Below are 12,977 nucleotides of genomic sequence, written 5' to 3'. Positions count from 1 at the left end.
TGTTGTTTTAGCCTACACTGTCCTCTAAAGTCTTACAGAATAGGGTTCAAGTTTCCATGCAAAATGAATAACACTATGTAACACAAATTTTGTTCCTGGATAGTATGTGTTATTTCTTAATTACTTGTGTTGTAAAAGTACAGAAAATGGCCATTATTCCCTTCAAACTTTACTTGTGTTACCTGGATAATGAAATTTAGAAATTAACCTATTTTATATGTAAAAACCGGCAAATTTGCACATTTTCATTTACATAAGGTCTGAATAAAACAACATATGAATCAAGATTTACATGTATTTATACCAAAGTTAAACAAAAATGCTTAGAAGTGAGTAGTTTTTTGAGATTTCCAACTGTAATATAAATCACTTTCATATATCAGCCCCCAAATATAGTCTCCCATCATGTTTTTGTTATACGTTTCCAGGTCACAAAAACAAAGTTTGAAGAGACAAATAGGTCTTTTCCATTTACTTTAGGCATAAGCAACTGGGAAATAACACTTTCTGCCCAGGAACAATAAACAGTAACAAGTTTGTTACATCGTATAATAATATGTATCATTACACTGGTGAAACTTTTAACATTGTCAAAGCAAAACCTTCAGCATACTATTAGCAGGTCCAATTTCTGCTACCATTGCTTTGAGTTAGGTCTAAATAAGAGTATCTAATCCCTAAGATACATGTTTTTCTTAGGATTCAAGATAACTAGGTTTGAGATATTTCAAACTTTCTAGTAATTAAAATATAGAATCAACTTAATGTGAAAAACATATTTAATTTTTTATGTAAAAACAAAACCTATTACAAAATTGTACTTAATATTTCTTTTAGTGGTTCTAGAAATGCAATCTTTAGTCTAAAAAAAAAAACTTAACTTTTTCTTAATATATACACATGCAAACAAATTTACTGCTTTAAATCTATGAATAAAATATTAAAATTTATTCTAATTTCTTTTATCTTGTTCTTTATTTATTTGACAATTTGGTTCACCGACACTTCATGATTTTCAATTCTGTTCAAGGAGAAAAAAGATTTTCTTCTTTAATATTTAATTTTTCATAATTATAAAACTTAAAATATGAAGTTTATAATTTGTTGCAACCCAGATAATCCAAACCTGAATTTATAAAAAAATACATATATCAACTTTGGGATCAAATGTATTACAAAATCGTTGTTTCTTAAAACAATTAAAATTCCCACTAAACTGTTGAACAACTTCCTGCAACATTAACTTAATTACTAACTGTGTCTTCTGTGTACTCTTACATGTCAGATATTTTTGTTCCACTTGGAACACATTATGTTGACCAGGGTCAGCCAGTTGTTGTACTTAACTATCTCTCAGAGATAGAACCTAACTCCTAGTCAGAAACACAAAACTTATTACATACCTACTGGAAAATTTGTTTGATTTTAAGTTAAAACACGTTTTTAGTCATTAGTAAGATGGAAAGTTAACTTGTATTACATCTCAAGACTGACCTTTATCGGTAACTTACCATCAATAGTTGTGTAAAAAATAAAAAAGCTTTACAAGCTACAAGTGGAAATACATTTTATTATTTGTAACATTTCTTTGTCAGCACAGAACAAAACACGGGACTGAGCAATGTTTAAGATCCAACCTTACAGACATATACCATACCTCACTTGTTTATGATAAGGTACAGAAACAAGCATATTTCTCCATTTTAAAATCACCTAAACCCTTAATGTCATTTTTTCTTTAGCAAGACTTCTAATAAATCATTATTTTTCCTTACCAGAGTGACTAAGTTACACTTGTTAAAAAAAGAATGTTTAACATAGCAAGTAGCCGATTTTCAATTTACTCACAAAAACTGTATGAACAAGTGATACGAATGGAACTAGTAAAAACTTACAGAAGTTTAATGCATATAAAATCATGTTTGACTCTTTAGAAACTTTCAGTACCCTCATAATTAAAAAAAAAAGGAATACAAAATATTATGAGGAAATTCTTCCTACACTCCTCGGTTAGGTAATTTTTTAACCTTATAGATCCTCACTAGCCAGTGGTCAGTGGTGTAAGCTTCTTGAAGAACATCCAGCTCAAAGTCTTTGTTCCCGATCTCAGCATTACGAACTCTGTCGTATCCAGGAGGTTTACCTAGTTTAAAGAATCAAAAGAGTGTCAAATAAAACCCTACACGAAATGCAAATGTCTTTATTAAAAACCATTTTTAATTTTTCTACCTAACAAATCTAACGTATTTTTCTTTTTGAGTATTACATGGCATAAAAGAACACCAATCTGGATACTGCCAATGTCAGTAGTATGTACCACCAGTTTGGATACTAGCAAAGTTTGCAGCACATACTGGCAAAGTTATTGGCTGTACCACCAGTTTGGATACTAGCAAAGTTAATGGTACATATTACCAGTCTCACAGTTACATTTGTTGAGTAGGTGAATATTTCTTATAAAGCTTTAAAGTCACACCAAATCCTAAAACCTAAACTTAATTTTGGCTCAAAAACACAATGTAAAGCTATGTTTTTCATAATGTTATAAAGAGGAATCTAACAGTACATTCAACAAGTCACATATAGAGGAATGTGGTGACACTATGAAGTTTAACTATAGTTGACTTGTATGACCATTCATGTTACTGATTAATGAGCAGAGTCAGAACATTATTATTTATGACCAATCACACTGCTTTAGACCTTACCTCATTTAACACATACTGTAACAATATTACTTTAGCAAGTAAATGCTGAGTACAAGAACACAGCAACAGAAATGTTTTTTCATGACTAATTTTTAACAAGTATTGTGGCTGATTTTTATAACATAATTCAAGAGTTAGAAAACCACAATCTATTTCAGCAGCAGTCGCTTCACCGAACTGAACGTACCTGCTTCGGTGTAGACAGATCCAAACCGATAGTAGCACATTTTGTACATCAAACAGTTGAGTAAGATGGGCGAACCCTCTCTGTCGATACGGAACTCGCCAGAAGGAGTGTAATAATCGTGTTCTTTGATGTGCCGCCCGCGATCTGTGCTTCCACCAATACGTACCATCCACAGGAATTTGTTTATATCTAATAATATCGACAAAAGAAATGATACATTTATATCTACAAATACTGGAAGAATATAATTGCCTTAAATATATTTTGTTACAAATATTCTAACTAATAAAATGAACAGTGTTTATTATTTCTCTTGGTACCTAACATGTATATTATAATGCATTACTATTAAACTCTCCAAGATTATACAGTAAACTATATTCAATACATGACACACACTGTAAAATCTAAATATTAAGTATTACAGTCATAGATTTCACGACTTCTTTTTTAAAGAACATTTCAGAAAGATACTTCACACAATGAAAAACTATTGAAACCAGCAAGATGTTTTATAGAACATTTATTAAATATCAAATTAACAAATATTCCAGAACATCTTATTTCATCATAACAGCTTTGTCTGAGGCCACTTACTACTACAAGTGATTTGATTGTGGGAATCTAATAAAGCTATCAAAGCAAATTTTGGGACCCATGATGGTTACTAATGACAGGTTATCAGGTGCCACTTAATGTAGAAGTTAGGATTATCAGAAAACTCTACCAATAACAAAGTGTTTTTGATAAAAATCAGATGAAGTTGTTAAACATAAAAACATTTTAACAAATTTTATATCTCAATACTTTCATTTGAAAGCCCTAAATTAGTTTTTAAAAAAAGTACAACTTTTCTATCAAAAGTATTTATCTAGAATGAGCTTAGGGTTAAACTCAAACAAGTTCTAAAATGAGACATCATAAATTCAACTTATACATGAAGCATTATTTTGATTTAATGATTCAACAAATCCTTTGCACCAATCATGTTGCAATTTATATTTGATGCATCAAGAGACTTAGAATTAAATGATCTACTTATTATATTAGGGTTATCTTGATATTTCACTGTCCATGGAGCTTTTAATAACCGAGAGATCCCATGCACCAAATCAGGGTGGTTAACCATCTACTCTTTCCATGATGGTTCTTTTTTGGTTGGTCCAGTATCTTCAGCTTACCATTTTTGGTGTCTATAGAGAAATGTTCTTTTGTGGAAGTGCAGAAGGAACCAAGAAATCTTCAAATTCATTTGAAGAAAAAAAACACGTTATACAACTGGAAAACGTACATGAAAAACCCCAGAAACTCTTCAGGAACCAGAAAGCTGTTGTTTTACATTTTAAAGCATAGCAACATAAAGGTAGCAGTTAGATTGCTTCTATTTCCTGGCTGAATCTCTTGAGAATATCTGTACAATTTTACAGAGTTTCTTCAAAGTCTTTTAAAGCAGACTTAGAAATGTCAACAAACTTGCTAAAAGTTTAATAAGCTGACAAATCCATTCAAAGAAGCCGAGGTTGGTCATGACAACAAATTCCATTTATTTGTTGGTCGGTTTAGTGTTTTATGGCACAAAGCAGCTAGGTTATCTGTGCCAAACATCTGGTAAAAAGTTAAAATTAAAGTAAAATTCATAAAAGAAAATTAAGGTAAAATAACATAAATAGAATAAAACTAATGTTCACATCTGGTCTACAACATAAAGAGAAAAACCACAGTAACACAAGTTGTAAAGAACATTCTGTAGCATAATTGTAATTATAGTAACTCACCAGGAAGACTAACAGGTAAGTATAAAAACCACCATCAGTCACCTGAAGTTGGCCTTTCCAGTCCTGGTTCTGAGTTATTTGACATTAAGGCCATTTTTTAATCTCAAATCAAACTAGAGAATTTCATTGAATCAAGACAGACAGAGAAAGTTGTGATGACACATTCAGATCAAACAGTGAAATCTTGCTGCAAAAAAATAGTGTCTGAAATACTGGTTGTTCATTTGACAAAGTATCTCCATCAGGCCTCCAAATATAACCAGCACATAATCCACATTCAACTCTCTCATTATCTCATACAAAGTATCTCCATCAGGCCTCCAAATATAACCAGCACATAATCCACATTCAACTGTCTCATTATCTCATACAAAGTATCTCCATCAGGCCTCCAAATATAACCAGCACATAATCCACATGCAACTGTCTCATTATCTCATACAAAGTATCTCCATCAGGCCTCCAAATATAACCAGCACATAATCCACATTCAGCTCTCTCATTATCTCATACAAAGTATCTCCATCAGGCCTCCAAATATAACCAGCACATAATCCACATTCAGCTCTCTCATTATCTCATACAAAGTATCTCCATCAGGCCTCCAAATATAACCAGCACATAATCCACATTCATCTCTCTCATTATCTCATACAAAGTATCTCCATCAGGCCTCCAAATATAACCAGCACATAATCCACATTCATCTCTCTCATTATCTCATACAAAGTATCTCCATCAGGCCTCCAAATATAACCAGCACATAATCCACATTCAACTCTCTCATTATCTCATACAAAGTATCTCCATCAGGCCTCCAAATATAACCAGCACATAATCCACATTCAACTCTCTCATTATCTCATACAAAGTATCTCCATCAGGCCTCCAAATATAACCAGCACATAATCACATTCAACTGTCTCATTATCTCATACAAAGTATCTCCATCAGGCTCTCCAAATATAACCAGCACATAATCCACATGCAACTGTCTCATTATCTCATACAAAGTATCTCCATCAGGCCTCCAAATATAACCAGCACATAATCCACATTCAGCTTTCTCATTATCTCATACAAAGTATCTCCATCAGGCCTCCAAATATAACCAGCACATAATCCACATTCAGCTCTCTCATTATCTCATACAAAGTATCTCCATCAGGCCTCCAAATATAACCAGCACATAATCCACATTCATCTCTCTCATTATTCTCATACAAAGTATTCTCCATCAGGCCTCCAAATATAACCAGCACATAATCCACATTCATCTCTCTCATTATCTCATACAAAGTATCTCCATCAGGCTCCAAATATAACCAGTACATAATCCACATTCAACTCTCTTATTATCTCATACAAAGTATCTCCATCAGGCCTCCAAATATAACCAGCACATAATCCACATTCAGCTCTCTCATTATCTCATACAAAGTATCTCCATCAGGCCTCCAAATATAACCAGCACATAATCCACATTCAGTTTCTCTATTATCTCATACAAAGTATCTCCATCAGGCCTCCAAATATAACCAGCACATAATCCACATTCATCTCTCTCATTATCTCATACAAAGTATTCTCCATCAGGCCTCCAAATATAACCAGCACATAATCCACATTCATCTCTCTCTATTATCTCATACAAAGTATCTCCATCAGGCTCTCCAAATATAACCAGTACATAATCCACATTCAACTCTCTCATTATCTCATACAAAGTATCTCCATCAGGCCTCCAAATATAACCAGCACATAATCCATATTCATCTTCTCATTATCTCATACAAAGTATCTCCATCAGGCCTCCAAATATAACCAGCACATAATCCACATTCAACTCTCTCTATTATCTCATAAAGTATTCCATCAGGCTCTCCAAATATAACCAGCACATAATCCACATTCAGCTCTCTTCATTATCTCATACAGTATTCTCCATCAGGCCTCCAAATATAACCAGTACATAATCCATATTCAGTTTCTCTCATTATCTCATACAAAGTATCTCCATCAGGCTCTCCAAATATAACCAGCACATAATTCACATTCATCTTCTATTATCTCATACAAAGTATTCCATCAGGCTCCAAATATAACCAGCACATAATCCACATTCATCTCTCTATTATTCTCATACAAAGTATCTCCATCAGGCCTCCAAATATAACCAGCACATAATCCACATTCAACTCTCTCATTATCTCATACAAAGTATTCCATCAGGCCTCCAAATATAACCAGCACATAATCCACATTCAGTTTCTCTCATTATCTCATACAAAGTATCTCCATCAGGCCTCCAAATATAACCAGCACATAATCCACATTCAGTTTCTCTCATTATTCATACAAAGTATCTCCATCAGGCTCCAAATATAACCAGCACATAATCCACATTCATCTCTCATTATCTCATACAAAGTATCTCCATCAGGCCTCCAAATATAACCAGCACATAATCCACATTCATCTCTCTCATTATCTCATACAAAGTATCTCCATCAGGCCTCCAAATATAACCAGCACATAATCCACATTCAACTCTCTCATTATCTCATACAAAGTATCTCCATCAGGCCTCCAAATATAACCAGCACATAATCCACATTCAGCTCTCTCATTATCTCATACAAAGTATCTCCATCAGGCCTCCAAATATAACCAGCACATAATCCACATTCAGCTCTCTCATTATCTCATACAAAGTATCTCCACCAATCTTCAAGTCAGAAAAACAGCTTATTTGGCCTTCAAGTATAACCCATCACATAATCCATTTTAAACTTAACATCAGAAAAATAGCCTATCTGGCCTTCAAGTATAACTCAGTCCGTAATCCATTTTAAACTTAGCATCAGAAGAACAGTCTACCAGTCTTCCAAATATAATTAGAACAGCATCCACATTAATTTATTGTTAGAAGTACAGGCTTCCAGCATATAATCCATATTAAACTTACCATCAGAAGAGTAACCTGTCAGGCCTCCAAATATAACCAACACATAATCCACATCCAGCTCTCTCATTATCTCATAAGCTTTTTCTTCTGAAGAAGCCATTGCTTGTCCAACTCTGGAAATGTGTGTGTTATTCCAAGTGTTGTTGTCAACTAGTATTGTGCGATTTGCCATTGCTGTTATCTGATACCCATAATCCCACCAAGACATGACTTTAGCATCCTACAGAAGACAAAATAACATTTCAAGAATTATAGTTTCTTTACGAACCTCTCATAAGAGGAAAATAATAATAATTTTAAGACCTATTTTAGTTTTTGTTTCATCCCACACCTCTAACTGCCAACCCTTCTGAAGATAGAATATCTATGTAAACAACAATAATTAAAGGTAATTAAAATAAACGTATTTCTTCTTTTCTTTCTTCAATACTGAAATGGTACCAGTAAGATTTAATATTCTTGAAAAAGTTAAATGAAAACAAATTAAACATTTTTTTTGCAGATTCAGACTAATTCATAATTTTTCTAAGATTATGATACAATGGGTATAGAAGAAAAAAACCTGTAAAAATAAAGAATATAATCAAAAATAATTAACATAATTATTAATTAACAGTGTCTATCACTACCTCAGATGGCTATAATATGAATTATAAGCTTAAGAAACCACTTTAGGCTATCAGATGTCTTATTTATTTACCAGTAATGATAAAAATGAAAACTAACACCAATGCCTGTCACAAAATAAAACTTACTGAATATAATCATAATTAGTAATAAATCAAGCATGTCTGAACTGAATGCTTAAGAATAAATTTTATAAAACAAAAATTATACATGCATTTCAGAGTATCTTTAACTTAAAGTTCTATTTTTAATAAGCATATCATTAAATACCAATGAAATTTCACCATTATACTTATTAAAATTTTTTTAAATAAAGCCAAATATCAATATTAACAGATACCCTATACTGTAAATTAAAATAAATTATTAACATATTCCAAACTTGTTTTAATCTAAAATTTAATTTTTAAATGTATTTTTTTACCAATTCTAATATTCAAGCCAAGCACTTTTCTGAATGAGTAAATAAAACAGTAATTTATATGCAAAACGGCTCGCTTGGGTTGAGAAAATATTTTACATAAAGGAGCGAACAACGTTTCGACCTTCTTCGGTCATCGTCAGGTTCACAAAGAAAGAAAGAGGTAACTGACCGGAAGCTGACCACATGTTTGGAAGGGGTTGTGTAACTGAGTGTCGTAACGTAGAGGGCAGTGTTAGATGTTTGAATATATAATTTTATATTACTTATTTTATTATTTTTAATATAGGTATAAAGGCGTTCCTTTATATTGGCTTATTTTGGGTTTAAGTTGTTGTATAAGTAAGGCTTCTTTAATTTTGCATTTGTTTATGTTTGTTTTTTTATTTAGTATTTGAGTGTTTTCTATGGTTATGTTGTGTTTATTTGATTTGCAGTGTTCAAAAACGTGTGAAGGTGACTTTTTATGTTCTTTGAATCTGGTTTCCGATTTTCTACTTGTTTCTCAATATAGAAGTTGTGGCAGTTATCACATTGTATTTTATAAATAATGTTGATGTGGTATTTGTCAGTGTAGTTTTTACATAGTATAGACCTCAGTTTTGTGCCTGGTTTTTGAATAAATTTGGTATTAACTGGAATGTCATATTTTGTTACTAGTTTTTGCCAAATGTTGGTTATTTGTTTGCTGATGTCAGGAATATATGGTATACAGCAGTATATGGTTTCGTGATTTTTTGATTCGTGAGATATATTTACTTTAGTTGGTTGATTTTGCTTTCTGTCTAGGTGTGTGCGTATAATGTTTTCTACGGTTTGTGGAGGAAACTTATTGATGTTGATGAAGTATTGTTTTATTTTGTCTAATTCATCGTTAATTTTATCTGGTGAGCATAGTTTTATGGCTGTGTTTATTTGGTTTCTTAGTATGTTGAGTTTTGTTTTGTTTCATGTGCTGAGTCCCAAGGAATGTATAGTCCAGTATGGGTGATTTTTCGGTGGATTTCCATTTTGAATTGTGTGTCAGTTCTTGTAATCTTGAGGTTTAGAAATGATATTTGATTGCTTTGTTCCTGTTCACATGTGAAGTTAATGTTGGGATGTATAGAGTTAATGTGATTGAAAAAATTAAGTATGTGTTCTGTAGATCTGAATCCCACAACTGTGTCATCTATATATATCTGTACCAGTATAGTGGTGGATGTAATGCTGTGTTAATTGCTTGTGCTTCAACTTGTGTCATAAAAATATTGGCTAGAACTGGTGATACTGGGTTGCCCATGCTTAGGCCATTTGTTTGTATATAGTTTTGGTTGTTGAACATGAAGTTGGTCTTTATCATGGTGAATTCTATGAGGGTTGCTAATTGGTTGCTGGGAATGTCTATAGTTGGGTTAGGGTCTCGGATATAGAATTCTAAGGCTATCTTGCAGGCTTCAGTGGTTGGAACTTCTGTAAAGAGGGATATAACATCGAAACTGGCCATTAAGGCTTTATGATTAAGTTGATTTAGATTAGACTTGAAATTAAGAGTCTTTGATGAATGAGCTGACTGATGTTACATATTTGGAGAATGCCCATGCTATGTATTTACAAAGATTGTAATTAAACGATTCATATGTGGACATTATTGGTCGTAATGGACAATCTGGTTTATGAGGTTTAGGGATGCTGTATATTTGTGGTGTGCGTGAGTCGGTTTTACGTAGGTAGGAATAAAAGTGTTTGTGAAATTGTGTTGGCTTTTTTTCATTTGTAGTAGTAATTTATCCCATCTTGTCTATTCATCACTTTGAAATTAACCAGAGATAAAAAGATATAATAAAAATTACTAGAGCAGGTAGAAATATTGAAGTTTCACTTATACACTTGTAAAAACGATCAACGAATCCCTTTTTTGACCTCTCAAGAGATTTACAGGAGATAAGGTCACTGTCATAGATACCACTCTTAGATGAGCACCACTTTAAACTGTGTAAAAATTAAGACTTGTGTGTAAAATGAGAAGTTAAATTTTTTAAATGACTTTACATTAACATGCTATAATAAAAATACATTTAGTGTTAGGTAACATGAAACTAAAAATCATTTACCAAATAAATCTCAACAATAACAACAAACATCTCTTAATCAAATCACCATTATCACTTATAAAGATAGATCAGTTTGTCGAGAAAACCCACTTGTAGAGAAATATATACATATACAAAAATGGCTCGTTTGGGTTGAGAAAATACAAACGAGCCGTTTTTGCATATATGGATCAGTTTGTATTTACAACTTAAAAACATTTATGGTCTGACAGTTTTTCCACTAGCTAAAATCCCACTGTACCTCTGGGGTGTTCTGTCTAAGCCAGTAATAAGCTTCCCTGAAGTCATCAAAGATGATGCGGGAGCCATCGTGACTGCGTGCAGAGAGAACAATGGAAGGGGATGAGTAAGCCTCAGAGGTCACCCAGGTGCAGTGAAAGGTGTAAGTCACAAGAAGAGCCATCATGACAGTCAGGAAAGTCCAGGCTACCTGTTATCATGACACAACAGAAACTAAACTGGTCACCACAGTGCCACGCAAATGGCTTAAAATAAACAATGTAATATTATTTGTTTTCTCGTAAGTTTTTTTGTCTGAGCTTTACCTCAAGTTTTAAATGTTTTCAAAATCAGATACACAATATTGTTATTAATGAAAATACAAAAACATTTACTTTATAGGGCTTTTCCTAATATACACGCACAACAGAGTTTCAAATGAATTTCACTACATATTATAATAAATTAGAGTAACGTCTAATAAAATTACAGGTATAATTTCACCCACATTACGAAGTCCCCCAAATAATGGTTAAAAGCTATGAAGTAGCCATGATCAAAATGTTTTTTTCAAATGCGACAAAAATAAATTGTTGTTTTAACTCTTGTTTGTATTGAAAAATGTTTTTTACAGTAGAAGGTTCCTCGCATATAAAAATATCCTAATCTGATTCTTAGTCTTGTCTATATCTCTGCTAAGAGGTACATATATTATCAAAATGCAACTTCCCAAATCATGGTAAAGTAAGTCAACCCTACCTCACTTTTCATAAAAAAGTTACTTTCAAAACGTTTAGTTTTCCTGTCTTGTTGTGAAACGTCGAGCTGCTTCGCGTACGTTGTCATCATCGACGACACTCCGATTCCAGCAAGAATACACATAACGGGAGCAAGTACCAACATCAAACGAACCATCACACCCTTGGAAACAGAACAAAACTGTTACCAGTGCAAGAAACACGATCTTCACCGTCTGTAAAAACTGAAATCTTTTCTTAATCTAAATTAGTACCATACTCATAAACAAAAGTCCTACTAAGCTTCAAATTAATTTTTAACACAGTCCAATCTTAAACTAGCCCGTACTGAGCGTACATTTTACTTAGTTCTTTAAATACACTGTAATCCCATACTAAACCCACGTTCAACATCTATTCTAGATTATTCTTTGAAAAAAATTAAAATTCTGCACTAACCTATATTTATTTTCTATAGATTTATTCTGTAATGAAACACTGAAGAAACTTTAAAAAATTACAATAATACCATTCATATTTGTTTAGATAGTAGCTGCTGGTTAGGGTTAAGTTTTGAACTTTCTCTTCTAAAGCATCATGTAAAAAGACATCTAAATTTTGCTATAACCTAAAGTCAACACTTTCAAGAACAAATAACCTAACTTTTAAAAACACCAGTTCTAAACTAGTGAAAGATGTTTTTGATACTTACAGCAAAATAGATACTTGTAACACCATACAAAATGATGAAGATGTTAGCATCCGTCAACTTGCTGAAGCAAAAGTACAGTCCAACTACAAAAGAAACTTTATTTAAGATACTGCTTTTATCCCTCTCTGACTACATCTTTTGAAGTAATTATCACCTAAAAAAGTAAAAAACCTTTACACATAAAAAAAAAAAACTTGTAAAATTAAAACAAAAGACTTGTGGATTCTACTAATGCAAAAATAAACTAATCACATGCCTTGGTACCTAATGAACAGTGTGTTTTGAATTTTGAGCAAAGCTACATGAGGTCCATCTGAGCTAGATGTGCCTAACTTAGCAATGAAAGACTAGACAAAAAGCAGCTACTTGTTACCACCTGCTGCCAACTTTTGGATTGATCTTTTAGCAACAAATAGTGTGATTGACCATTACAACATAACACCCCCAAGGCTGAAAGTGTAAGCATGCTTGGTGAGACAGGGATTGCGAATTGAATAGCCTAACCACCCTAAAAATAATAGAACCATCTA

At 32.7% G+C, this 12,977-nt stretch overlaps 1 protein-coding gene across 3 annotated transcripts in view; it reads right to left on the bottom strand.

Annotated features, from left to right (window-relative positions):
- Positions 1-1,550: 1,550 nt before the first annotated feature.
- The window catches only part of Stt3A (catalytic subunit 3A of the oligosaccharyltransferase complex), a 31,633-nt gene continuing 20,206 nt past the window's right edge, over positions 1,551-12,977 (bottom strand). For all 3 annotated transcript variants that reach the window (XM_076493739.1, XM_076493737.1, XM_076493738.1), the window contains exons 10-15: positions 12,448-12,530; positions 11,758-11,919; positions 11,021-11,209; positions 7,639-7,858; positions 2,896-3,084; positions 1,551-2,143 (exon numbers count right to left, since the gene is read on the bottom strand). In XM_076493739.1, the coding sequence (XP_076349854.1) occupies positions 1,998-2,143; positions 2,896-3,084; positions 7,639-7,858; positions 11,021-11,209; positions 11,758-11,919; positions 12,448-12,530 (989 nt within the window). In that variant the 3' untranslated portion in view covers positions 1,551-1,997. The remainder of the gene's footprint in view (positions 2,144-2,895; positions 3,085-7,638; positions 7,859-11,020; positions 11,210-11,757; positions 11,920-12,447; positions 12,531-12,977) is intronic.

The sequence above is a fragment of the Tachypleus tridentatus genome, chromosome 3 (assembly GCF_004210375.1).
Source record: "Tachypleus tridentatus isolate NWPU-2018 chromosome 3, ASM421037v1, whole genome shotgun sequence".
NCBI lineage: Eukaryota > Metazoa > Arthropoda > Merostomata > Xiphosura > Limulidae > Tachypleus > Tachypleus tridentatus.
Note: the sequence above shows the minus strand (reverse complement) of the source record. Positions and strands in the feature narration are given on the sequence as shown.